General features: G+C 47.0%; 1 protein-coding gene across 1 annotated transcript in view; it reads right to left on the reverse strand.

The window, feature by feature from the left end:
* The window catches only part of CCDC93 (coiled-coil domain containing 93), a 91329-nt gene that overhangs the window by 17581 nt on the left and 47944 nt on the right, over positions 1–25804 (reverse strand). The window contains exons 12-19 of the mRNA XM_068545261.1: positions 16231–16347; positions 12484–12546; positions 8851–8924; positions 7608–7689; positions 6652–6723; positions 5337–5390; positions 3788–3850; positions 604–712 (exon numbers count right to left, since the gene is read on the reverse strand). Of these exons, the coding sequence (XP_068401362.1) occupies positions 604–712; positions 3788–3850; positions 5337–5390; positions 6652–6723; positions 7608–7689; positions 8851–8924; positions 12484–12546; positions 16231–16347 (634 nt within the window). The remainder of the gene's footprint in view (positions 1–603; positions 713–3787; positions 3851–5336; positions 5391–6651; positions 6724–7607; positions 7690–8850; positions 8925–12483; positions 12547–16230; positions 16348–25804) is intronic.

The following is a 25804-nucleotide window of genomic DNA, read 5'->3' on the forward strand; positions in this document are numbered from 1 at the left end:
TCTTCAGCGGGTCTAGGAAGCGCCTGCGGATTTGCCACTGGACAGAAGTGACGTGACTGGACGGGTGGATGACGGGCTCAGGAGGGGCTGCAGACCAGCTAATGCTCACTGGGCTGAGCTAGGATACCAGGGAGAACAGATATGGCAGCAGCAGGTGCTCACTGATTTAGGCCGAGGGAGACCCAGTCCTGCATCCCTGGGTGAACGTGATGCTGTTAAAGGCAAGGACCACACGAGCAAGAAGGTTTGCAGAGGAGAAGAACAATGAGCGAAGGCTGATCTAGAGATGCCGGGGTCACGAGGTTCCGTGTGACGTTGGAAAGTGGAGCCCGATGACTGACAGGGATGAGGGTGGGCTAGAAGCATCGCTCTCAGAGCTCAGTCAGCTTAAGTATCTGTCCAGGGAGAGGGCAGTCAGAGCTCCATGGTGTTTCTCCTGGGCTTCTGGGCTACATGAAATGAGTGGGCCTGACGATGAGCTGGGGGCCCTCCCAGGGGTGGCTTTCATGGACGGCGCCACCACGCTGAAGCGGGACAGAGCCCCTCGCCTCCTGCCCCTCCCAGGGTCAGCCTCGGGAGCTTGTGTGTGGTCGATGCACCTACTCTGGCGGTAGAGTTCGATAAATCTCTTCTGATACTGTATTAGCTCGGCTCTGCTGGGCACTTCGTCAATCCTGCGATGCAAAATTGCTATTTCTCGGTTTCTTCGAGCCTAGATGCAAAAGGGAGGGGGAGACAACACTGTTTGGTGAAAGGCCTTACGTGCCCTCTGGGGAGCCAAAACACTGCCCCCACCCACCGTGTGCCCACACACCCGCCCTGGAATGCAGGCACCCGACGCGGCTGCGGCCTGAGGCGCGCGTCTCAGACCCTGACTCCCCCGGCAACACAGGGAGAAGGCGTCCAAATAATGGATCGGAGGGAGGATTCTGAACGGGAGGGCATGTGTGGATGGTGCCCCCAGCCAGCCCACCAGGCCCCCAAGGACTCCAGAGCAGCTGATTCCCGGCGCCAGGCAGGGACCAGGAAACAGAAGTGCTTCCCAGGTGACAAGAGAGCTGCCCTGCTGCCTCCGTGCAAATCCCAAATCCCTTAGCGTGTTTGAAAAGCTCCTACAGTTTCCTCCCAAAGCAGCTTTCTGGCACTTTCCCCCTCCTGTGAAACGAACTGGGCTCTTCCAGCTGAACTGCCCCAGGTGCATCCGGGGAGGCGGGGCTGTGCGTGGCACAGGGGAGACCTCGGGCTCCGAGGCGGGCGGCTTCCCCAAGGGGCAGCGCTGAAGAGGGCCACCCAGCTCCCACCACAGGTTCACGGCCTCTCCGTCCTCCCCGTCTCCTGGCCCACTTTACCACAGCGGCAGACGGGGACCTCTAATTCATTAGGGTGCAAAAACCCCTCCAGGCGCAAAACCCACTATCAACTCTCGTGATCAAACCAAAATACTGCCTGCTGCTCCGGCTAGAGTAGAGGGAAAGATGCACCTCTCCCTGTGGCCAAGGCTACACCTCCCATGGGTGCTCAGGCTCTGGCTCCTATACTTTCTCAGGAATCCAAAGATAAAATCATGCACTCTTCTCACTGTATCTTTAACCTCTCCTTTTCTACTGGCTTCTTCTCATCGGCATTTAAATATGTTCAAGCCCCTCACCCTTAGAAAGGCCCTTCCTTAAACCCTGATCACCTTTCAGCTTCCATCTGTCTCCTCCCTTTAACAGCACAACTTCCCGAGAGCAACGTACCCCACTGGCTCTGACCCCTCCACTCCCCTCGGCCACCCTTCAACCCACTGCCGCTGGCTGCTCCCAACACCCACTGGCACCGCTCTCGCCAAGGTCACCGCAGACCTTCTCTCTGCACCTATGGCAATTCTCAGCTTCCCGCTTTCCTGACTTCTGGCAACACCGACCCTTCTCTCCACTGGGCTCTCTGCTCAGCTGCCACGAGACCTCGGGCTCCTGTTTTCCCTGGGCCTCCGGCTGCCCGCTTGGTCTCAACCCTCATTGGTGGAGTCCTTCTTTCCCTCTTCTCAGCCTGTATTTTTCACATCCTAGGTTATCACCTATACAGCGCCGACCCCCAGATCTCCAGCCCAGACTATTCCTACTTGGGTGAGTACCCCAACCTTTAAAAGCCCTAAACAGATCTCATGAACACTTCTATTCACACTCCCATCCCCTTCAGCCCTATCCTTTCTCCTTTAGGCTTTTGCTCAATGAATAACACAAGGATCCACGCTGGTGCCCAAGTCAGAAATTCCCCCACCATCCTCGACTCCACTTTTTCTCTAACCCATCCCAAGTTCCATGGATACAGCTGCTCAGCCTCTCACCTGCCAGTTTATTTCTGTCCATTTTCACTGACCCAGCCCTGGCTCAGGCTTCAGCAGGCTTAGGGTTCTACTGCACCTTCCCTCTAGCCAGTATGTATGACTGACCCCCAGGTCTCCAGCCTGCAGTATGCAATTCGCATGTAAGCCCCCTTGTACTTTGATGTATACGGACATATCTTGGTTCTCAAACAGCCAGCCAGCTCCCAGAAGACAGAGCAACCCGTTTACTATTCCTGGGATCTAATGCAACACTGAACACATAGTAAGCACACAGTCAAAAAGTTTCCAAGGATGCAGCTGTACTGTCCTGATTTTATTTAATTCTGTGTCTCTTTGAGATTGGTACAGTGTCTTTGTATCAGGACAAATCTGACTCCCCGGAATTTAGCCAAACAACTCAGCAAAATAAGCACGGGCCAGAGAAAGGAGAAAGAGGGTCCCATTGGCCCCTGCAGCCCCTTGGCCACTCCCGCCAGAACCTGGCCTTCCTTTCCCAGAGAACAGAGAGAAGGCCCGGGCCAAAGTGCAACACAAGTTAACTCCTGGCTTTTGAATGTGCACGAGCCAGACCCTGGCAATGTAAAAGATTCTATAATGTAATTTTGATGTGAATTTAGAGCCAACTTTAAAACTCCCCATATTTGATGGCCTTCTCACAAACCCCTAAAGTTATCTATCAAGTAAGACAGCTAAAGTGGGCACTTAATTTTAGGGGAAAGGTACTAGACAAGAACACAATATTTTAAAATCTACCTTATCCTCCCCCCGACTTTTTTTTAAACAGCTATGAGATATAATTCACAGGCCATACATTTCACCCAAAGTATACAATTCAATGGTTTTTAGTATACTCACAGAGTCGTACGACCAGCACCACTACCTAAAACTGCAGAACTTTTTCATCACCCCAAAAGAAACCCGTACCAATCAGCAGTCACTCCCATGTCTCCCGACCCCTTACCCCCACCATTAGGCAGCATTAATTCACTTTGTCTCTACAGATTTGCCTCTTCTGGACATTTAACAATTTTTTGTAGTTTGCAGAGTACAAGTTTTACAATTCTTTTGTTAAATATATTCCTAAGTGCTCTGTTCTACTGTAAATAAAATTTTCTTAGTTAAAAAAAAAAAGGTACTGGACAAGAACATTAGACCTCTCATCTTGGCTCTGGCACCTTCCAGCTGCTTGTACTTCACAGATGTGAGTCAATTTCTTCATATAGAAAATGAGGCTAATAGCTAACTTTCCACCCATCTCAAATCAAACGAGATGATGGTGAAATAACATACCAAAGTGAGGTGTTACAACCAACATAATCCACTGAGCTGCACTCCAGATAGAAGAGCAAACAGCAGCTTTCCCGAGTCTCTCCAGCTCTTAGATGCTGAGACTTTCTACTTCTGCTATAGGCACACAAGCCTAGTTAGAGGCATTTATTGGCTCTTGTTTTCACTCACCTGTAGTAAACGGATCTTGTAAAGCTTCTCTTTCTCCATATTATACCGACTGTCTAGGTCTTCCTGAAATTGGAAAAAAACACAATTATCTGGGAATAGGAAATTTTCATTTTTTGATGAAATCTTTTGAAGTTGAACAGTTTTTATGTATCTCCCTCATCCTGAGGCTCCAAATTTCTTTTTTCAAATGGCCGAGTTCAGGGCCGGGTCCTAAGTCCTGTGAGACCCTTGACACTCTTTCACATCACTTTATAACAACTCTTCCTTCTTCCGGGACCCAGGCTGCATCCAGGGTTCTTAAGTGAAGTATCCCCCAAGTCCACGTGCCCTTTCCTCCCGCACCAAAAAAATCCATGAGGGGGAGGAGACAACCGTTATTTAAAAGCCTGTTGTTCTATGTCTCTGTGTTTGGAGATGATGATGGCTTGCTTCCTATGTTTCTGTTTAGACCTGCACCCTCCAATATGATAGCCACCAGCCACAAGTGGCTATTTAAATTTACATTAACTAAAACTTAAAAATATTCAGTTTCTCAACTTCCCTAGCCACGTTTCAAGTGCTCAGTAGCCACATGTAGCTAGTGGCTACCATATTGGACAGCATAGATAGAGAACATTTCCACCACTGCAGAAAGGCCCTTTGGACAGAGCTGAATTAAAAGAGAGAAACTAGCCCCTCACTGAACCCAATGGGGTAAAAGACATGGCTGGATGGTTTGCTGAACTGGGGAAAGCTACAATAGTGTCAGAGGTGCCCCTTCCCCACTGTGTGCGTGCGCACACACACACACACACACACACACACACACACACACGCACACCGCAGCTCCTCCATGGGGCTCAGCTGCAGGCAAACCTCAGTAGCCTTCACCATGGGAGTCCCGAAGCTCACTCTCTAGGAGCCTCTGAGGGCACGAAGGGAAGAGAAACCCTAAAGGAGGAGAATGTGAGAGGCCTTCCTGTTTCTCTCTTCCTTCTCCTCTTCCTTTTCTATTCCTTTCTCCTAGAAGCACCTGTTTAACAAGGGTCCGCAAACTATAGCCCAGCAGCTAAATCCCACAGCCCTCGGGTCAAATTCGCCTCTGTGCTTAGTTTTGTAAATAAAGTTTTACTGGAATGTAGCCATGTCCTTTCACTTATCTACAGACTACAACGACCACAGCGGAGCTGGCCCACAAAGCTGACAATATTTACTACCCAGCCCTTTACAGGCTGCTGACCCTGGAACGCAGTCCCCCCAGAGAGAGCTCTCTCCCTGTGCACTGCTCGCCCCTCGGAGCCTGGGCTGTGACGGGCACGTGTGGACCACACAGGCCTGTCCCCTTCCCGGCTCAGATGCCAGGGTGGGGACGGCATGCCTTGTGCCAGGTGCCCGCCGTCAGGGCCGTCCCCGGGAGGTCCTGCTCCACCCAAGGGGCGGATGCGGAGATGGAGCCACGCCCCGAGAGCCAGAAGACAAGGAGGTGGCCGCAGACGGGATGAAAGGACACGTGAGGAGCTGCCACACCCGCAGAGGACAGCAGCGGTCCTGAGAACGGGCAGGTACTTACGTTGTGCGTCATCGCAGGGGTTAGGGCACCGTGCTGCTCTCCCCTGGAGAGGGTCTGCAATGAGGAAAAGTAAAAGAAAAAAAGAAAAAAAATGTTTCTGAGGAAAGGGATGGGACAGGAAAGCTGAGGATCCAGATGTAGCGGGGGTGGGGGGGGTGGGCAGACCACGTCTGAACAGGGCGCAGCCTGCACACGAGCTCCAGATTTTAAATTGTTCTTAAATGCCTGTCAGCCACACACTAACAAGCTAAACTCTAACCGTCTTTGAATGTGAGTCAACCCCTCTAACAAGGTGTGGCTGCTAAGAAGAGAAATGCCGTCCTGAAAGTCTGTGATTTGTGCAAACCCAGAGGCTGCTGAGCTCATGTGAGCCTCCGAGCTCAAAGTCTTAGAAACAACTGGAAAGGCTGGATGTGGGTGGGTGGTCCCAGGACACCACCCACTGCACGGCCTCACTCTGCTATCCCCGTGCCAGTCCTCACGGCTGTGGCTGGAGTGGCACAACCCATCACGACAGGGAGGTGGCACCTCTGAGGCCCATCTCCCCGCAGCCCTGGTGGAAAGCATCTGGACTCATGCTGGCTGCTTGGACAAGTCCCCTCCCCTCTCTGAGCCCCAAGTTCCCCATTTCCCCAAGAGAGAGGGCGCAGTCGATGGGGTCCAAAGCCACACTCAGCTCTCACATCTTAAGCACAGGGAGCCTCAGCAAATAAGCCTTGACTGGAGTGTGAGAAGGGACAAACCACAGCGATCCCTACGATCTCATCTGGTGAGAGAAACAGACTTATTTTTCTGCCCTTGTCCACACTAGCTCCTTGGAAGATCAAGGCCTCTGTTCCGAGAGCCAGTGGGCCGTGTTCCTGAGCCCGGGATGTTCCCGTGCTGCTAGAGCTCTGACCTCACATCCCGTGCTGCTCTCGGCTGCCTTCCTGTGTCCCCGGGCAGGAGCGCAGGGTGAAATGAGCAAACTGGCACAGAATTTACAGGCAGATGGGACGAGTGGGAACAGAGCTCAGGGGGCTCCTGCAAACACCCTGTCCCTAACAGAGGGGGCAGCCGGGCTTGTGACCCGTTAATTCTTATCTGGAGTTGCTGCTGGCCACACCTGTGGACGCTTTAACCCATAGAAGGAAGACAAAGGACAGGGACAAATATCTAAGAAAACTACTTGAGAAACGTGTGTTCAGAGGACCAGGCCGAGGAAAGTCTGGTCTTTTTCCGCACCAGACTCTTCGCTGGTGAGTGCTCTAGAAACCCCTTCACGGTGGAAGTCACACAGCCCCAGCAGACGGGAGTGCTCCTCCACAGCCCGTACCTTTTCGTCTCTGCCTGGAGCCCTCTCAGCCTTCAGGGTTTCAATGTCCTGCTGCAGCCGTGCCATCTCCTCCTTTAAAAGTAATACGAACATTCGTAAGATCTGGACAGGCTAGTAATCGGAGCTAATTATTTACCTTGATCTAGAGTCTTTGTTTTCACATTTCGTGAGTTTACGTGGAGACAGAAAGTCCATTAGGCAGTAGCTCCCCAGACCCCCGATTTTCAGCCTGGGAAGGTTAACTCAGGAGGATACAGGCAGCTGTACCTCAGTCAGAAGGCACCTTTCTTCCTAAAGGGCAGGCGAGGCTCGCAGTAACCCCTGGGACACGGAACGAACGAGTGGCTCAGAGCCCGGTCCAAGCCTCCTTCTCGGTGCCGACCCTTCTCCACCTTTCCTGGGACCTTGCGGCCCGGAGCCCTGCCTCACCAAGGCACTCCTCCCCTGCCACCCGGCCCTGCGCAAGTCAGGCCAGCTTCCGGATGGCTCTGGCGCCACGGCGGCCTCTCCCCCTCGACTCACACACGACCCAACTCCCTTTTCCTGCCTCCCACGTGGTCACCTGAGCACGTGCCCGCTACCGGACCACGAGGTCTCACGTGGCAGAACACGCAACACACAGACACGCCAGGTCTTCAGGGCGGCCCTGGTCTCCTAAGATGCTATGCCTTTCGCACTCTGTGAGACTTTTCTTTTCAGTACATTTGGAAATTAGGAAACATCGTTTGTTAGACTGTGCTCTCAGTCCGGGGGTTTGGTACACCTAAGTCACTTGCGGTGTCCTCGGAGGGCACCTACCGTAGTCCTCTACTCCTCTCACACACTGCCGCGTGCCCGCCTGGTGAGCCTGCTTTTCCGACCGCACCTGGACAGGACCCTCGGCAGCACAAGGGAGGGAAAGCAGGAGATTTTACAAGAATCTCGGTTAACGTCTGCCGACACCGAGCAACACTTACTCGACAATGTGCTTTAAACTCCTGTTCCTGACTTTTCAGATTTTCATTCATGGCTACAAGGGCTCTCAAGTTCTGCAGGATGCTGAAAAGAAAAGACCAAAACATGACTGACTTGCGACAAACCATTATGATTTTATGAATCACGGGGAAAACCAAGACCCCAGATAAAAAGGGATTTCTGTCTTAATTTCCTTGTCTCTCCCAAGAGTGTCTAACGGGCTTCCCACAAATGGTTATGACTACCCTTTAACTGACATTATTATTCATTTATAAGCCGAGTCCATCAGGCCACATCCAAACAAACACTACAGAATTCAGCATTAAAATGTCAGCTGCAGAAACAACAAGGAGTTTCAAGATTACTGTATATTTTTAATGATACTAATTACTTAACAGACTCAGAGCACAGACAGTATCGTAATTTTAATTCCCAGTTTTCATTTCCCTTCTGAAAGGAAACGAGTTGCTTAAGGTCATTAAAAGCACTAATTTGAAATTTAAAATGTCAAGTATCTAACAGTACTTTGCTCCACATCATGAAAAGAGGGTTTCTAATCATAAAGCCAAGTAATCTGTAGGTACTTCTTTGCTAAAAATATCCACCAAACCCAGAACTGCTCAGTCTGTCCCTGAAGCATTTTATTATTTCATGATTTCACTCAAGTGAGTGACACTTGGGAGATTTCACCACCCAAACAGTTTGGTGCTAAAACGGTCAAATGTAAGTGATTATATTTAATTTAAATTGTCTAAATACAATTAATTGAAAAACAAAACAAAACACAAAAACCCAGCAGCTGTGTCTTGGTCAAAAAAGACTGTACCTTCACTCCCAAAGGACAGGGCTAAAACGTGTGCTGTTAAAACCTGGTAACAATGGTTGATTCTAAGGGAGGGGGGCAAGGGCGGGAGGACACTTTTCGGCGCACGTCCTTTTGAACCTTGAATGTATTACTTAGTTTTTAAAAACAGAAAAAAACAAAATAAAACGCAAAACGAGCTGCTCCTGACCCCAAGGGGAACTGGGGGGAAGAGGAACGAGCTGCTCCTGACCCCAGGGGGAACCGGGGGGAAGAGGAACGAGGCTAACTCAGCACCCCCTGGGCAACAGGCGCGCCCCAGACCAGCGGAGAAGTAACTGAGCGGCACGGGGCCAGCAGCAGGGACCCCCGGCTCGTCAGCCCTGCGCTCAAACCACCAGACACCTTCACGGAGAAAATAAGCACATGCTGAAATCTCTTACCCTGGATCAGCTTTGGCTTCTACCTTCTCAAGGGCGGCCTGTTCTTTGTCCAGTTTCTCACCATAACTCTTGAGCTGCGAGAGACAAGGAGGCACGTTGGTGGGACAGGAGATGTCCTCTCCTTCCCGGCTCACACCTGCACCCCCTTCCTGACAGCCCACTGGATTTGGCTGTATGTTGAGAAAATAGGTGGACGAGAGGAAGAGGATGGGGGTGGAGGGACAGCATGGAGAGGTCAAAACCAGACCCTTCTTGACACGTTCTGTTGGTAAATGAGACCTTAAAGGCAATACCTTTAAATCACAGCAGCAAATGGGTGGAAAGCCAAAAGTAATGCTGACAGCAGGTGCCTTTCAGTAGGAAGAGGTAAATAATAACAGTGGCTGTGAGAGACAGACCTGGGTTTCAATTTCAGGATACCACTATCATGGCTGCTTGACAGGGGCAGGGTTAAATCTCCCATCTTGAAAAATTCCACTTTCTTTTTCTGAGTCAGACAGTTGGGGATTTTAAAAAAGAAATTTAAAAAAAACTCAGATTTTAATTTTTGAGGTGTGCAGATCTATCACACAATAGAATACTAAGCTGCTATTAAAAAAAGAAAGAATAAACAGCTCTTTTATGATGATCTCTAACATCTACTGTTGGTTGAAGAAAACAACATATAAAACCATGATTCCAATGTGCCTGCAATGTGTATAAAGGAATGTATACATTGGATGAACTCAGGTATAAAAGAACCTACATGTTATTTGTATATGCATGAAAATTTTCTGAAAAGAGTCACAAGAAACTGGTTACCCTCTGGAGAGAGTAGCTGAATGCTTGGGTTACAGGGGGACACCCTTCATACTTTTTGAATTTTGAACCACGTGAATGGGTTACCTATTAAAAAAAAAACAAGTTAAAGAAGTTCTAAGAGTTCTAGCTGAAAATGGAAGACCAAACACAAGCTGCAGCAAGCTCTTCTTGCCTCAAGTCCTAGAAAGTCCAGGTGATTCTGTTGGATCACAGGAGTTGGGTACCTCGGGGACAAGGAAGATGGCAGCAGAGAGGAAGGGCCTGTGGAGGACTGCCGTGTGGACCCAGAGGACGCAGGAAGGCCTGGGGTGCAGGTCTGGGGTCTGCATCAGGACGAGCCAGCGGGCTACGCAGTGAAGCCTGGCTCCCTTAACCCAAGAGCTGGCGCATGGGTCCCAGAGGCAGGGCAGCCCCCAGAGAGCTGGCAACACTCGGCAGCAGAGACGGTGCCCCAGCCCCGAACATCAGGTACCACTGGCTGATCCCACCAAACAGTGGGACCCACCCTTCCAGAATAGTCACTGCATAAAATGGACACAGAACCCATACAGTTGGTAACAGAAAATTTCAGAATCAACAGTAAGCACACCATGAAGAATTATCAAACATTTGAAGAAAGATATAACCATAAAAAATGTATCAATTAAACAAATGAATTCTGATCTGAAGGAACAGTTTATAGATCAAGAAAAACTTCAGACACAGTTAATGCCCTCAGAGAGGCAGGAGAGGATACTGCATATTTAAAACAGAATGAACCTCTCACGTACAAAATCAAAGCTGTGATTGCTGAAATTGAAAGCGCACAGGCTAGAACCTGGGGGCCTCCGCTAACGCAGGGGCCTGCGGCAGCCCCCATCCCACGGCCACACGTCAGGGCTCCCATCTGTCCTCTACCTTCCGTGCTCTGCTTCACTTTTCCTAAGGTTACTGGGAAGGCAGATCTTGCCTGTTTTCCAGCGCTACCAGGTTATCCTGCAAGGCAGGTTTTGCTGAAAAGGTAAAACCCAGGCACACTGGCATGAAAGGGCTCAGCGTGCTCATTCTGCCCCGTCCTTGCCTTGAACAGATAAGAAGACTGAGGCCCAAAGGCAAAGTTCATTACTACTGATTCAGGTTCACAGTGTTCAGTATTCTGACCAAATCCGTCTTCTATGTAAGTTGTTCAGCACTAGGTTTTGGATAGCCTCCCATTTTTCTAGATGGGAATCAGTTTGACTGCCCTCCTAGACAGCAAGCTCGCTAAGAGGTCATTGGTGCCAGACTGTTAGCCGTGGAATCTGAACGGCCCCTCGGCTTTAGTTTCTCCAGCTGCAGAACAGGGATATCAACAGTGTGTTGCCAGGGCTGTTATGAAGATTCAATGACTAATACAAATGATGTGCCCAGAGCACACCCAGCACACTGTAACGTTAGCTGCTACTGTTATGTGAGGATAGGAAGACTATCTCTTATTATTGACTTAACTCATACCTTCCACCTTTCTAGCACTTGTACGGGGCTCAAAAAATATTTGATTTAGTGTTTAATACCAAAAGTGACTTGATAGCCATTCTGGATTTATATCCTAAGACAAGTAAGTGTTTTGGGAAACTGATATCAAGATGTTTTGCCTTTAATCTCTTCCAGATTGTTATAGAAAGATGGATCCATGACTTGGCAAACTTCAAGCCAGGGACTGTGTAGCATGAAAAGTAAGACAGCCGCAGGGATTCCACCCCGGGAGTTTGCCATCTAATCCAGAAGGAATGGAGTCACAGAATAGTGTAAAGAAAGCTGATGTGTCCAAATGCAACACAGGCATCTTTAAAAAGAATTTTTTGAAAAATTCCTCTAATTGTCATCCTTGCGTCTGCCCTTTTCAAACATTCTGACAATAATTGAAGCCACCAGTCCAGCTCAGAATTACAAAGCTTTGTCGGGTTTATAGCAAAGCAGTGAACTAAGTGCTGCATACTGCTAGAGAAGTGACAATTTTAAAGGGGCAAATTTCATGTGAAATTAAAAAAAAAAAAAATAGGGACTGCCTCGGCTTCAGAGATGCCTTTGAAGGCCAGTCCCGCTTCCACGTGGTCCAGAAAGCACTAGGTGGGGCCCTCGCGGCGAGGCCCTTGCGAAGTACAGTTGTAGCCCGAGCACCAAAATCACAGTGGGGAGAGCTCTTCAGACCTGGGTGAGGATTAGCTTTCCGTGGAAACAGGGACGGAAGTAAAAAGAACTAAACTCCTCGCATGACAGAGCTGGTATCACCAATGTTTGTTCTCCTCGCCTGGCTTCCGAGGCAGTCGCAAGCGGGAGGTAAGTATGCTGTGATGCTGATGGAGGACGGCACGGTCGCCATCTGGGTCAGGACACGGACCACAGGGTCAAACAGACCCACAGCCCCTCTTCCATTCCGCCTAGGAGATCACCGGCAATTGTGAACAACAAATTACACCCTCTGTAGTCGTGTCATCTCACAAAAAGAAACCCTCTCACTCTCAAGGAATCCAGTGTTCTGGAGCAGGGGCCCTTCACCGTGAAAGACGCACCGTGTTCTTCAAAGTGGCCGCCCTGCCTGTCAGGCCCACTGTCCTCAGGAAGCCTCCCTGACCCTTGCAGCCCAAAGCGCTCTCTCCCACCCAGACTCTGATGGCTTAGAACACGGCAGTGGGGATAAACTGATGGCTCGAGTCATGCACTACCATGTGACTGTCCTTTGTCCCCAGATGGACCTGAGCCCTGAGGAGGGGATGGTGACCGCTCCACATGGACTGATGATGCAGGCATCCCATCAGCAGTGCAGGTCAAACGACTACCAGCAAGACCCATGGAGGAAGGAAACCTGCTCACCTCTGTCAGGGTTTTCTTTTTTTCCTCATATCTGGCTTGTAGGTCGGAATGACTTGCCTGCAGCTGTAAATGAAAGATAAAAGACATCTGTTCTCATTTGATCCTCACAATGGCACAGATATGGGAGGTATCTGCATTTCACAGATGAGAAAAGGGAAGCTCAGAAAGATTTAAACTAAACAAATATGGACGTTTTTGACTCAATTAGCACCACCTACACGTCAGGTGATACACTAGGTTTTCTGCGTAAATCCTAACAGTGAATCCTTACTAAATTCAATGGACGAAGACATTATCCTTATTTAACAGATGAGGAAATAAAGACTCAGAGGGGTTAAGTTACTTTACTAAAGTTTCGTAGCTGATAACTGATAAGGCCTGGGTTCAAATTCAGGTCTCACTTCCTTGTATGGCTACAATCACTTCAGTTAACAAACTTTCCCGTTCACAGGATACAAACTGCATTGCTGCACTCGAGATGCTAGCATAGAATTTGACTGGATGGCAAACAACGCCAGACAGAAGAAAGGATTCAGGACTTCAACATGAAGAGAAAGAAAATGAACTACCTTTACTGCTCCAAGTTATACAATCGTAAACTTACATCTCAAAAATGTCATTTCCCTTTTCCTTACAAAAAAGGTATATCTTGTGCTGTCTATGAACTTTTAGATATCTGAAAACATTGCATTCAAAGCTCAAAGCGTTTGTTACATTTCTACTTTTGAAAAGGGGATGTGGTAGAAAACCACAGTTAGTCTCATCAGACACTTTGGTTGTTACCTGCGTACAAATTAACAATGAGAAATTGTATTTTGTATCTCAACGATTATTTCAAAGTAACTCAGCCCATTAAAAACATTTGTTATTTACTTATTTATTGATTGATTGATTGATTGATTGATTGATTGATTGGCTGTGCCGTGTGGCTTATGAGATCTTAGTTCCCCGACCAGGAATTGAACCCGGGTCCCAGCAGTTGAGAGCATGGAGTCCTAACCATTGGACCGCCAGGGAATTCCCAACTCAGCCCATCTTTGAACCTGTAAGCAACCTATTAAGAATTATGTCACCTTCAAAAATCATTACTTTTAAACTGTGCTTCTAGTTACCAGTCTTCACAACTGATGAATTTCCAGCCAGGCCTCTCAGGAAGCCACCTCAAGCAGAGGGCAGGAGAGAGAGGAGGGAAGCAGGGGGCTCTGGCTTCTTGCTTTTCAAAGTGTGCCATCTGTGCGATGAGGACTTTTATTAACCTGTCTGTGTCACTAGTAGATGAGAGCATTTCTGGAGAAAGTATGTTTTTCTCTTGAAATCCTAATGACTTAACTCTTGAAGCTCCAGGAAGGCTTCCTGCTATTTTCGCACCTGCTTCACCGACCTTCCTGCCCCCCTCTCTCCCCTGCACCCACCCACCCATCTGACATGTACCCAAGGCTCTGCTCAAATGAGGTGTGCAGTGGAAGGCAAAGAGCATGGCACAGGCCTTTCCCTCAAGGAGCCGAACCCATAAACTGGGGATTAAAGTGTGAGAAGAGCTGGGTCACAGACAGGCCCCGGGGAGGCCAAGGAAAGAGTCGGCTTGCTCATCAAGGAAGGAGTCACCGACAAAGACACACGGGGGCTGGATCCTGACAGGGAAGACATCGCTTCTCTTAAATTAACGAATCACAGATCTGCCCAGCTTTTCTCTAACAGGGGCTGTCCCAATAGCTTAGCTAAGTTTTTGTCTTGCTGGAGTCCTCCATGATTCTCCCATCTCCATCTTCTTCTTCATCATGAACCCCGAGACTTACCCCCCAAACTTCAGCTGCTGGTTAACACTTCCTTTCTGGATTCCTCTTTCTTCAACCTCAGGTTTCTTGTCAGCTATCTACCAGCTGCCTTCCTGCTCTATGCCTTTGGCAGCATATTCCCCTATTGGACCATGTTCTTCATTCGTTCTCCTCCTTTTACTCCTCCTTCCATCTCTCTGTTGGGCTAAGGCTCTCTCCGTGGTTCTCAACACCAAGGTCGCAGGAGAATCCTGGTCACTTTCTACCCTCATGGCCTTGTAGGAGAGGTTCTTGGATTTAAAGAGTTTGGATTTTCTCATATACTATTGGTAGAAGTATAAATCAGTAAAACAACTGGTGAATAATTTGACAGTTTCTAGAAAAATTGAAAATGCATATTTTTTTGATCCAGCAATTCCACTTCTTAAAATCCGTTTTACAGAAATATTTACATATTTGCACAAAGATGACTGTACAAAGATGTTCATGGTAGCATAAATTTACAACTGGGAAAAAGGTCCTGGGGAAAAAAACCTCATAAATAGAGGACAGGTGAAATAAACTACAGTACATATATACTGTGTATATATACTATGTTCTTTCATCAGAAGGAATGAGGTAGATCTATATGTTCCAATCTTGGTTCCACTGCTAATAAGCTGTGTGACCACAGGCAAAACTACTTCACTTCTGTGTCCCAGGTGCTTCATTTGTAAAATGAGCGTAATAATAGTACCTCCTTCACAAGAATGGTGTGTGAACTGAATGAGTTAAATTTTTTTTTTAATTAATTAACTTATTTATTTTTGGCTGCGGTGGGTCTTCGTTGCTGTGCACGGGCTTTCTCTAGTTGTGGCGACCGGGGGCTACTCTTTGTTGCTGTGCACGGGCTGCTCATTGCGGTGGTTTCTCTTGCTGCGGAGCACGGGCTCTAGGCGCGCAGGCTTCAGTAGTTGCGGTGCGCAGGCTCAGCAGTTGTGGCCTTAGGGCTCTAGAGCACAAGCTCAGTAGTTGCAGCGCACGGGCTTAGTTGCTCCGCGGCATGTGGGATCTTCCCGGAGCAGGGCTCGAACCTGTGTCCCCTGCGTTGGCAGGTGGATTCTTAACCACTGTGCCACCAGGGAAGTCCCTGAATGAGTTAATTTTGAAAAGCACTTTGTAATTACTCTAAAAAAAAGTCCTCATTAGACATTACTATTACTGACAGAGAGATATCTCTGATAAAATAAGTGAAAAACAAACTCAATTTTTATAACCAGACAACCCCCTCTCCCCAGGTGAATGAGCATATATAAGAGCTTGCAAAGCCTAGGAAACAGTGGGTTGCTCTAGGGAACGGGACTGGGCAAGAGTACAAGGGGATTCCCATTTTTAACTTCATACAGTTCTATGCTATTTTGTTTATTTACAGTGGGCTTGTATTATCCCTATAATTTAAAATTAATGAGCTGAAGCATTTAAATTTATAAAGACAGAAAAAAATGATGTATTTGTCTAGAGTATGTCTCCTCATCACTACCTTCCGACCCCTGAGAGCAGAGATCGCTAACTTGTTCTTCTTTCACCACCACGGCCTAGTTCAGTGCCCAGCACAGCGGTGCTCAGCTAATCTTTGTGAATTAATAAACGCTCTTCTTGCCCTGTGATCTTCTTCTAGAACAGAGGTTGGCAAATATTCTCTGCAAAGGGCCAGACTGTAAATACTTTAGGCTCTGTAGGTCTCAATTCTGCCACTGGAGCTTGAAAGCAGCCACAGAACATATGTAAACAAATGAGTGTGCATGTATTCCAATAAAACTATTTACAAAAACAGGTGGCGGCTGGACTGCCCGAGGGCCTGCGAGTGCCGACCCCTGTTCTGGAATCTCCTTTGACCATTCTGACATGGAGATCTTAACTCCTTCCCCAGTTTCTCTCTTCTTGAAGAATGGTTTTATTTTACTTGAATAAAATTATGAAAGAAAACACTCACCTCTTCCAGTTGTTTGGTCTTCTGCAGAATCTGCTTGTTCAAGGAAATCACTTTATGACGATGTAGTTGGGAGGTTCCTAATTTTTCTGGACTTTCTTCAGCTGAGAGCTCAGACTGCTGTGAGAAACAGACGGAAGACCCAAAGGCTTTAATGAGCCCACCCCAGTGCATTAAGACAGCCCTGTCCCTGCTCAGTCTGAGCAGAACACTACTGGGCAGCCGGTCACAACCAAGCCAGTGGGGCCCCGGGGTCCAGTGCAAAACCCAATTCAGAGAAGAAGATTTTGACCCAACGACCAAAAGCCCTATCAAGAGAGTCTACATTCCTGGCAGAGTGAACAGCATGTGCAGAAGCACAGGGATATATAACTGCGGTTAGGTTGATATCACATAAGCAATAGGTTCTCATCAAAGGGTCTCAAATAGGGGAATAACATGGTCATCTTAGTATCTTCATTAAAACCATTCTGCAGTTATCCAGAATGATGAATTGATTCACTTTCATCAAAGTATTATAAACATATGGTTAAAAAGTTTAACCATTCGGAAGCACTTACAATGAAAAGAAACAGTCTCTCTCTCACCTTATTCTCCCCATCCACGGGCCCATTTCTTATTTCTATTCCTCTGGTGTTCACAGAGGATAGATTTGAGAGGGGTGAGAGTTGCTGAGAGGGGCCAGGAGGAAGGTGCTGAAATTGTGTAAATGATGAAGGGATGGAGAAGAAGGGCTGGACAGGACGTAGAGACTGTCAGGACGGGAGGTGAGGAAGGGAGAGATTTCTGGTTGGGGTGGTGAGATGAACATAGCAACGTTACCAAGAAACCATGCAAAGAAGGGGGCAGCTTGGTGCAGATACTGAAAACAAACACTTGCCTCAAGATCCCAGAGAGGGAAGTCCCAGGAACAAGAAACAAGAAGTTTGACCCTATTCCAATAGGCATCTTTAAAACACTTCTTGGGTGATCACAGAATAGACAGCTTCAATGACCAGCCAATGAACACCCATTATAACCCCACTGCCTTCTTTACTGGAAGTATCCCAATTCCAAGCTAATCACTGATTTTAAGCCCAAGCACAACGAAACTGTATGAATATCTGATTTTCCCTGCATGTTTTAACAGTGATCATGAGCTTCAAAGTTTTGGAAGATTTACCTCTGGTGGAAAGAGACAGAAAAGTGAGAAGGAGAAGAAACTGGATGGTGCAGTCACCACTTATCTTGGTTAAGGATTTCCCTGAGTAAGTCAGAGGCACTATTAATAGAGGATAAGTTTTTTGCTGCTTAATGACTCTGGAGGTGGGAGTCAACCAGCAAGATATGACTGCATAAAATGGCAGGAAACATCATTTTCTACCTTGTGAGCTGCTAGGCCATAAAGGAGAACTAGGCATTACAGACTAGCTAGCCTTGAGACCTGGGATCTTTGGAGAATGTCAACTAACACACTCCAGCTTATCTGAATTTCTTCAAATTGGAGTTAACTTTTAAAATGCAATTAACTTTGGGCACATCAAGATATTTACAACCTGCAGTCAAGGGAAGGAGAACTGTTCCTGAAAATTATTCGAGAGCATAAAAAAAGGGGGAAAAGGAAAGAGCACTCCCTCTTGATTTTCAAATCACTTGTCAGAAACATAATTATAATTAACTGATTATATCTCCTCCACTTTGACTACATCACCCTGACCTATGTTATCAATTTGGCCACTTTTGTCTGTTATATATTTAGTAGCTTTCTTCTTATAGTTCATTTCAGATTTGGGTTTTAACATCCAGCTTAGATTCCTTGATACTGATTTCCAAAATGTCACTGGCATATCCTCAGAGCGTTCTGCTTTACTAGCAGAATTACATAGACCTTCCATCTCATGATTTATTGATGTCTGAAATGGAATTAATTCCCCAATCATAGGAACTACCCCACGTGGTATGTCTCTATGTTTGATGTCAGGATTATCTTGAGTGCCCTGACCTCCTCTGGCTGTCTCTCTGGCTTTGCATCAGGTCAAGCTGTGGGCAAGCAGGCTCCAGGGGATCCACGTCTCGGTCACCTCCCGGTGAGACCTCCTCCGGTCTGTGGGGGTGAGGGGTAGGCACATACTCATTCAGTGCTGTCCTGCACCTTTGGCGTGAGTTGGATGATGTCTCCACCTCTTAGCATGCCTTCCTGCTGAGAAACTGCTTTTACGGCCAAGGTCCCCAAAGAATGAAAACTGCATTTCCCACCCAGCTTCCACACCCTCTCATCAGTGTACCTGGCAACACGCACAGCTTTGTTTAAGACTACGACATTTGACTTCACTTCCAAGAACCCTTCTTGCAGGAAAACCAGTAGCTAGCTTGCAACCTGGAAAGAGGACTTCCAGGCTAGCTGGCTATTCCTCCCCACTGCCCCTGCCTCTCTCTCAATTTAAATTTTTAGCCACGTGGTCCCTTAAGATCCTTTCAGGGGGTCTTTGAGGTCAAAATCCTTTTCATAATGATACTAGGATATGATTTTTTTTTTCACTCATTCTCTCATGATTGTACAGTGAAATTTTCCAGCTGTTACATGACATGTGATGGTATCACTGCTCTGATGTTAATATGTAATGCATTTATCCTTGCTATTTGTAAATGAACTCATATGTAAGCTTTTAGGACCTCCTCAGTAATTTGTAAGGGTTCTTAGTTTAGTCCTGAAACGAAAACTTTTGAGAACCATTACTTTAAGGGGCGGGCTCTCTTGGGAATCTACTCACTGACTGGGGCAGCCTCATTACCCTGACTCCAGCCAATGCAGTGGGCCCGCCCACGATACTGAGAGGGGAAGCGCTCTCTGATTCCACCCTCACTAGACAGCTGCTTCAACCAGCCAGAGAGAAAATACTTGTAGTGCACCGAAAGGATGCTCAAGTCTCCATACAAACTTACTATTACATCTCTGTTATGACAGTGTATGTCCCAAGCAGACGTGGGCTTTCAAAATCCTTTCTCTTGCTGCTAGGTAGCAATTCTCATGGCTCTGTGCAGCCCCTTAAACTTCCATCTGCAAAGCACTAATGTACATGTCAGGCTATTAAGTGCCATTTCCACATCTGACATTTCTCCAGTGCAATTAAGATGAATAATATGCACGTGCACTGGCCCACAGTACCTATACATTTGTGAATTCCTCCATTTGCCTGAGTCTAGAGATGGTGCTGTGCAAACTGCTTTATTTAATGGGAAGTTATTTTTGTAACGGAAAAAAAATCATTTATTCCAGAGCCGAAACTGAAGAGAGTTCTTAACCTAGTCAACGGAAAGCTGATTGCTCTATATTTCAGACACACTTTTTATTAAGTAACTGAAACTTTTCATTTCTTTCAAATACCCTCCTCAAAGCCAAAAGAACTAGACCGATGAAGGCAGAAACGGGTCTTTGAAACGGCATGGCTCATCTGACATTCTGTTCACTGACAGTCACAGTGGGAAGAAAACTAAAGATCACCAAGTTGGATCCTAAAGGAGGAAACAAAGTTGGACAGACGGAGAAAGGAGAATGGGCTTTACAGTCAATCCTGGACAGAAAAAAATTAAGTCCCCGGGGTATATTAGCTGACTTTTACTTGAAAAGCCCAACATCTCTCAAAGAATGCCAACCATCTATAAATATTCCTTTGTGTTTACATTAGAGCAGGGGCTAAGGTGCCAATCTAATTTTGTTCAACAATTTCAGGTTAAGAACGTGCTTTCAAAACCACAGCGTGGATTACGATGACTTCTAGTGCAGATTCAATGTTTTCTAATAACTGACAGATGTTTGCAATTTCTGTTCTTAGGGGAACCAGATATAAATGTCACTCGATGATATCAGTCCAGTTCAAAATAGTAAATTCCTAAGAGAAACAAAAAAATGATTACTTTAGCTAAAACTATATACTTTCATAATGAAAGAGACCCAAAAGGTTATCTACATATCAACCTTCCTAATACAGGAATCTCTCCTATGTCATCCCTCTCCCATTCCCCCACTAAAATATGGCTACTAAGCTGTCAATAATAAAAGATCCTTATCTCATGAGGGTGCCACAAGTTCTCCATACTGAATAGATGAACTTCAGTTTCTGGACCTTGACAAACCCTCCCACTGAAAACAAGTAAACAGACAATATAAAATATTTATTTTTTTAATCTTAAAAAAAAAAAAATCTATGTGCTAGCAAGAATGTAAGAAATCCTAAAAGGCCAAAAAGTTAGTAACAGTGGGAATCCAAGAGGTAGGTGTACCCATGGAGGTTGGCTTTTTTCTTGAGAGTACTTGCCAAAACCAGTTGATCTCAGGCTTTGATTTTCACGATTCAGCAATTGCTTTGCATAATCCTTGACACAGATGTAGGAGGAAAAAAAATCTGCAATGAGATTCTGTGACAACAGATTTGCCCTCGTGCAGTTCTATAATCTAAATTCACACACTACCTGGATGGTCCAAAAAACCTACAAGTCAAGACTATGTGTACAATGGGCCTGAGCTGGGGTGTGCCCAAATGCGTATCAGAGCAAAAGAAAATCCTCTCTGGAAGAACAGAGCTTCAACTCTAGGTCTCAAAGAATTTCTACAGATAAATTTCCAAGCAGTATGAACTGACAGTCAAAAATCAAAAGCACACATGAAGTCAAAGCATCACGAGAAAAAGCTGGCAGAAACGGACCTGCAAACTCACACACACATACCCATTCCTCCCGGAAGCCACAGAGATAAAGTGTAATCACTCTTGCGTAACAGTCCAACTTTTCTAACAAAGAAGCATCCACAGCTCTGTCTTCTCTCCTTTTCATAATAAGATGTCGGCTCCTTTCACCATCTTGGCTATCCCCTGGACATACCCTAGCTCATAATCCTTTTCGAGCGTTCCCAATGGAATCTGAGCACTGCAGACAGGAAGGGACCATTCACTTTCCCTGATCTACACTCTGCTCCCATTAATGAAACCAGATACATAAATGTGCTTTTCAATATTCTTGACTCCTACTAACGAAGTCCCATGAATTTCAAAGACCCACATTCATGTAAACTTGCTGAGTCTAATGCACAGCTCTGGGTCCCAAGGTGAGCAATACAGTCTATCTGCCCAGAATGCAGCTAATATTTAGGAGGCGTGAACAAAATCCAAAACCTCCCACTTTTACCCCATGAACTAATGTCAGGTCGGACGGCATCCTCATCAAATCCTGAACTGGAATGACTGATTTTTCTGAAATAAAATAGTTCACTCTTACCTTCCTTAAAAAATGAATTTACTTGTTTGGGCTTAACATTTCAGTCTAAGATATTTTTGAATGTTGATTCTATTCTCCAATCTATTAGCCACCTATTCTATTCTAGCTTTAAATGATGTTTAAATCTGACGAAGCTAATTCCTATGTCTTTATCCAAATTGATAAAGACCTGAAAGGTATAGGTTATGCTGTGTGACTTGAGACAATCCCCCCAGGTCAACAACTCATTAGCTAGTATCATTCTCTTCGCTGTTAGTTTCTGTGTTACATAACTCAGAATTTAGGAAATCTTGGAGCAGTTTGGAGACACAAACATATTAGCATACTCTCTCCAGATATACAGGGGTTCCTTCATCTCCAAATTCTGATTGTTTTAAATCTCTCTCCCCACCTTCCTTTGTTTCATCAGCTAACCTTTACTGGGGCACAGTGGTAGGCACTGGAAACGTGGGAAAAGACACAGATCTCACGGTCTAGTCAGGTAACACCCGCTCATCCATAAAGGTGCTTTACCCGCCACATTCTCCCCAAGCCTCCATCGTGACAGAGCAAGAGAGAGTTCTGAAAGCTCTTCTCGTTCCTTCTTCTTCCTCCCTTCCTTTTTTCCTTCCTTCAACAGATGTTTATGAAAACCCCATTACGTTAAGACACAGGGCATGTACAATGCTCCCAGCCCTGGTTGACAGCACATATTCTAGTCCTGGGAGACAGGCAGAGACAAATGAAATAGTGCCTTGTGAGCAGTGCTACGAAGGAGACGACAAGGAGCTGACCCACACATCAGAGAAAAGCCTTGGGAAGGAGAGGCACCCGTAACTACGGGCGAGCGTTATTATGTGCCAGGCAACAGGAACACAGAGATGAAAGATGAAATCTTGGCCCTCCAGAACTTTACAGATTTAGAATATGACCTGTCTAACATCTGTGACCTTAAGTGAAGAAATGGAGCCTAGAAGGAAGGGGCTTAAAAATCCTCCCCGACCTCGCCCCCCCCTCCCCAATCCCAACCTGGGTTTTTCCATCTGTGGCCACAGTAGGAGGGCCCTGAGAGGGCACCTCCTCCCCTGTACTGCACTTCTTCCCCAACCCTACGTGCTAATGCGGCTAAAAGAAGAGTTTTTTGGGTGGGGCTAGGTGATGAGATTAGAATCATTCATACCTAAGCTTATTAGAAATCACACTGGTTCCAGCTCAGCTCAGGACAGATTCTCTAACGAAAGTCAGGGTCTCCTAGCTGCTAAGCACCCCATGACCTTCTGATGCAGGCAAGGTCCCTGTGCTGGACAGGAAAGTTTCCGAAACCTATTGAGAAAAAGAATATCCTCCACAAATAAGTCCCCTGATGACCCAAAATGCATCTCATCTTAAAATAAGATCAAGATGTCGACAGTCTTCTGGCTAGGATGTTACACTCTGGAGAGCTGGATGAGAATATTTTAATGTGGCATTTTCCAGTGATATGAAAAGCCACTCACATACCCCAAACAGAAAATCCCACAGTTTTTAGTAGCTTAGGTGTGACTGTGTGTGAGTGCTTGGGCTGCGTCAGTTTTTTACTTATTTCTGTGGTTAGTTCCCAACATGACCCGGCCTCTTCACTCCACTCAGCCCAAGTGGGCAGTCAGACAGTGGGAGAGTCTAAACAGGCTTGGTCACTGCAAAGCCTGGGAGGCAGACACTAAAGATGGCCAAGGAGGCCATCACTGCTGCCCCCTGAGGACGCCTGCCACAGAGACAGGTTTCAAAGTCAGACAGTCCTGTATGCAAACCTGGAACTTATTAGCTACATGGTAGTAGACAAGCTACTTAACCCCTCTGATGATCATCCCATCTGCAAAACAGATATAATATCACATGCTTACGTACTGAGCACCAACACTGCCAGGCGCTTGGTGAGGCTCCGAGGTTACAGAGGAGAGTAAAGTGTGGCCCACATACACGTAAACAGGTAGCTTCAATTGCACGTGAGTAAGTATCAACATAATGATGCAGGAAGGCACAGGATTACAAGCAAGGAGGCAGCGTGCTCTTCTGAAATTAAATAAGACAGTGGTACAAAAAGTACCTGGAACGGAGCTCGATCAGGATGGTGGAGTAGAAGTGGAACTCACTTCTCCCATGAACACATCCAAAACACACCTACAGGCGGAACAGTTCTCACTGAAAACTAACTGGAAACTGGCAGAAAGACTCCTGTACAACCAAGGCTGTAAGAAAGATCCGCACGGAATCGGGCAGGAAGGGAAGAAAAGCAATCAGGTCGGGTCCCCTGGGAAGGGACTCAGAGGAAAAGGGAGGTTACATGGGCGGAGATCCACCCTGGGGAGTGAGCAGTTCAAGCCGCATGCTGGGCTCCCCGTTCCCGGGGTCCAGCACCGGGAAGACGAGCCCCTCGAGCTGACTGGAGCGCCAGTGGGACGGACAAACAGGAGGGCTGTGGGAAGCCTGCACTCCGCTCGTGAGAAGCATGTCTGCGGTGGCTTGCTCTCAGGGCGGGGTGCAGGGCGGACGGAGGGCTGCTCCAGTGGCTGCCTCGTTTCCCACCCCGGCATGTGCCCCAGCCTGAGACACGTGAACACCCCAGCCCAGCTGACTTCACATCGCAGCTCCACAGTGGACTGAGGGCCGTCACGACGGGGGAGGGAGCTCGGCCACTGCTGGCACTCGCTCAGCCAGCGCATCAGAAGCAGCCCTGATCTCTGACGGCACCTGGACTCCACAGCCCACACCCCGATAGAGACCGAGAGCCCACATGGGCCCCATCTGCCCTGTGGCATGGCTCCACAACAGGGCGGGGGAGGCAGAGGCTGGGGGCAGGGCCTGGCTGTGAGGGACAAAGAAGACGTGGCCCCGAGGCTGCGTCTGAGCAGGGTGGGAGCAGCCACTGCGGCGCCTGCACAGGCGGCTCAGGGGAGCAGCCCTGACCTCTGTCTGTGGCTGGGTCGCCACAGCCCACGCCCCATCATGAGCCGAGAGCCCGCACAGGCCCCTCTTGCTCCAGCACTGCTCCCCCGCCTGGAGCAAGGGTCCCAGTGCTGAGAAAGGGGAAAGCACACACTTAAAGGGAACAGAGCCGGCTTGGAGGCAACCCTCAGGGCTTCTGCTACAGCAGCTGGGGATCTGACCCTGCCCCTGATAGGGCAGTAACGGCCACAGAGCAGAGGGGAAGCCTGAGCTCACAGCTGGCTCCAGCTTTAGCCCCTCCATCTATAGCCCCACCTTCTCTACCAAGGTGAGAGCTGCCAGCACACGCTGAGGTCAAATCCCGCTCTCCCACCAAACGCAGGAGGCAAATGTAGTCTGTAAAGGGACACTGCCACGTAAGGACACCCTTCAGGACTGTAACAGATAACTACTGTTTCATGTAAGTTCATAGAGGCAGAGAAAGTTAAGCAAAATGAGAAGGCAGAGGAACTGGTCTCAACTGAAAGAGCAAGAGAAACCCCTGAAAAAATAAATAATGAAATAGAAGTAAGCAAATTACCAGATAAAGAATTCAGAGCATTAGTAATAAGAATGCTAACTGAATTAGGGAAAAGAATAGATGAATACAGTGAGAATTTTAACAAGCAACTAGAAAATATAAAAAAGAACCAGTCAGAAGTGAAAAATACAATAACAAATGAAAAACACTATAAGGAATTAATAGCAGACTAAGTGATACAGAAGGACGCATAAGTGATCTGGAAGACAGAATTATGGAAGTCACCCACTTAGAACAGCAAAAAGAAAAAACCAAATATGAAAAAATGAGAACAGTTTAAGAGATCTCTGAGATAACACCAGGCATTACCAACATTCACACTGTAGGGGTCCCAGTAGGAGAAGGGAGCCAAAAACATATTTGATGAAATTATGGTTGAAAAATTCCCAAACCTGATGAAGGAAACAGATATTAAGGTACAGGAAGCACAGAGGGTCCCAACCAAGATGAACTCAATCAGACCCATGCCAAGACATATCATAATTAAAATGGCAAAATTTAAAAATAAAGAGAGAATTCTAAAGGCAGCAAGAGAAAAACAGAGTCATATACAAGGCTATCAGCTGATTTTTCTGCAGAAACTTTGCAGGATAGAGGGAGTGGCACGATATACTCAAAATGCTGAGAGGGAAAAACTTGCAACCCAGGATACTCTACCCAACAAGTTTATCATTTAGAATTGAAGGAGAAACAAAGAACTTCTCTGATAAGCAAAAACTAAGAGAGTTCATCAATGCTAAACCTACCCTAAATGAAATGTTAAAGGGTCTTCTCTAAGTGGAAAAGAAAAGTCTATAACAAGAAGTAAGAATCTACAGAAAAGGAAAAATCCAACTAGGAAAG

Source organism: Eschrichtius robustus, chromosome 5 (assembly GCF_028021215.1).
Source record: "Eschrichtius robustus isolate mEscRob2 chromosome 5, mEscRob2.pri, whole genome shotgun sequence".
NCBI classification, from domain to species: domain Eukaryota; kingdom Metazoa; phylum Chordata; class Mammalia; order Artiodactyla; family Eschrichtiidae; genus Eschrichtius; species Eschrichtius robustus.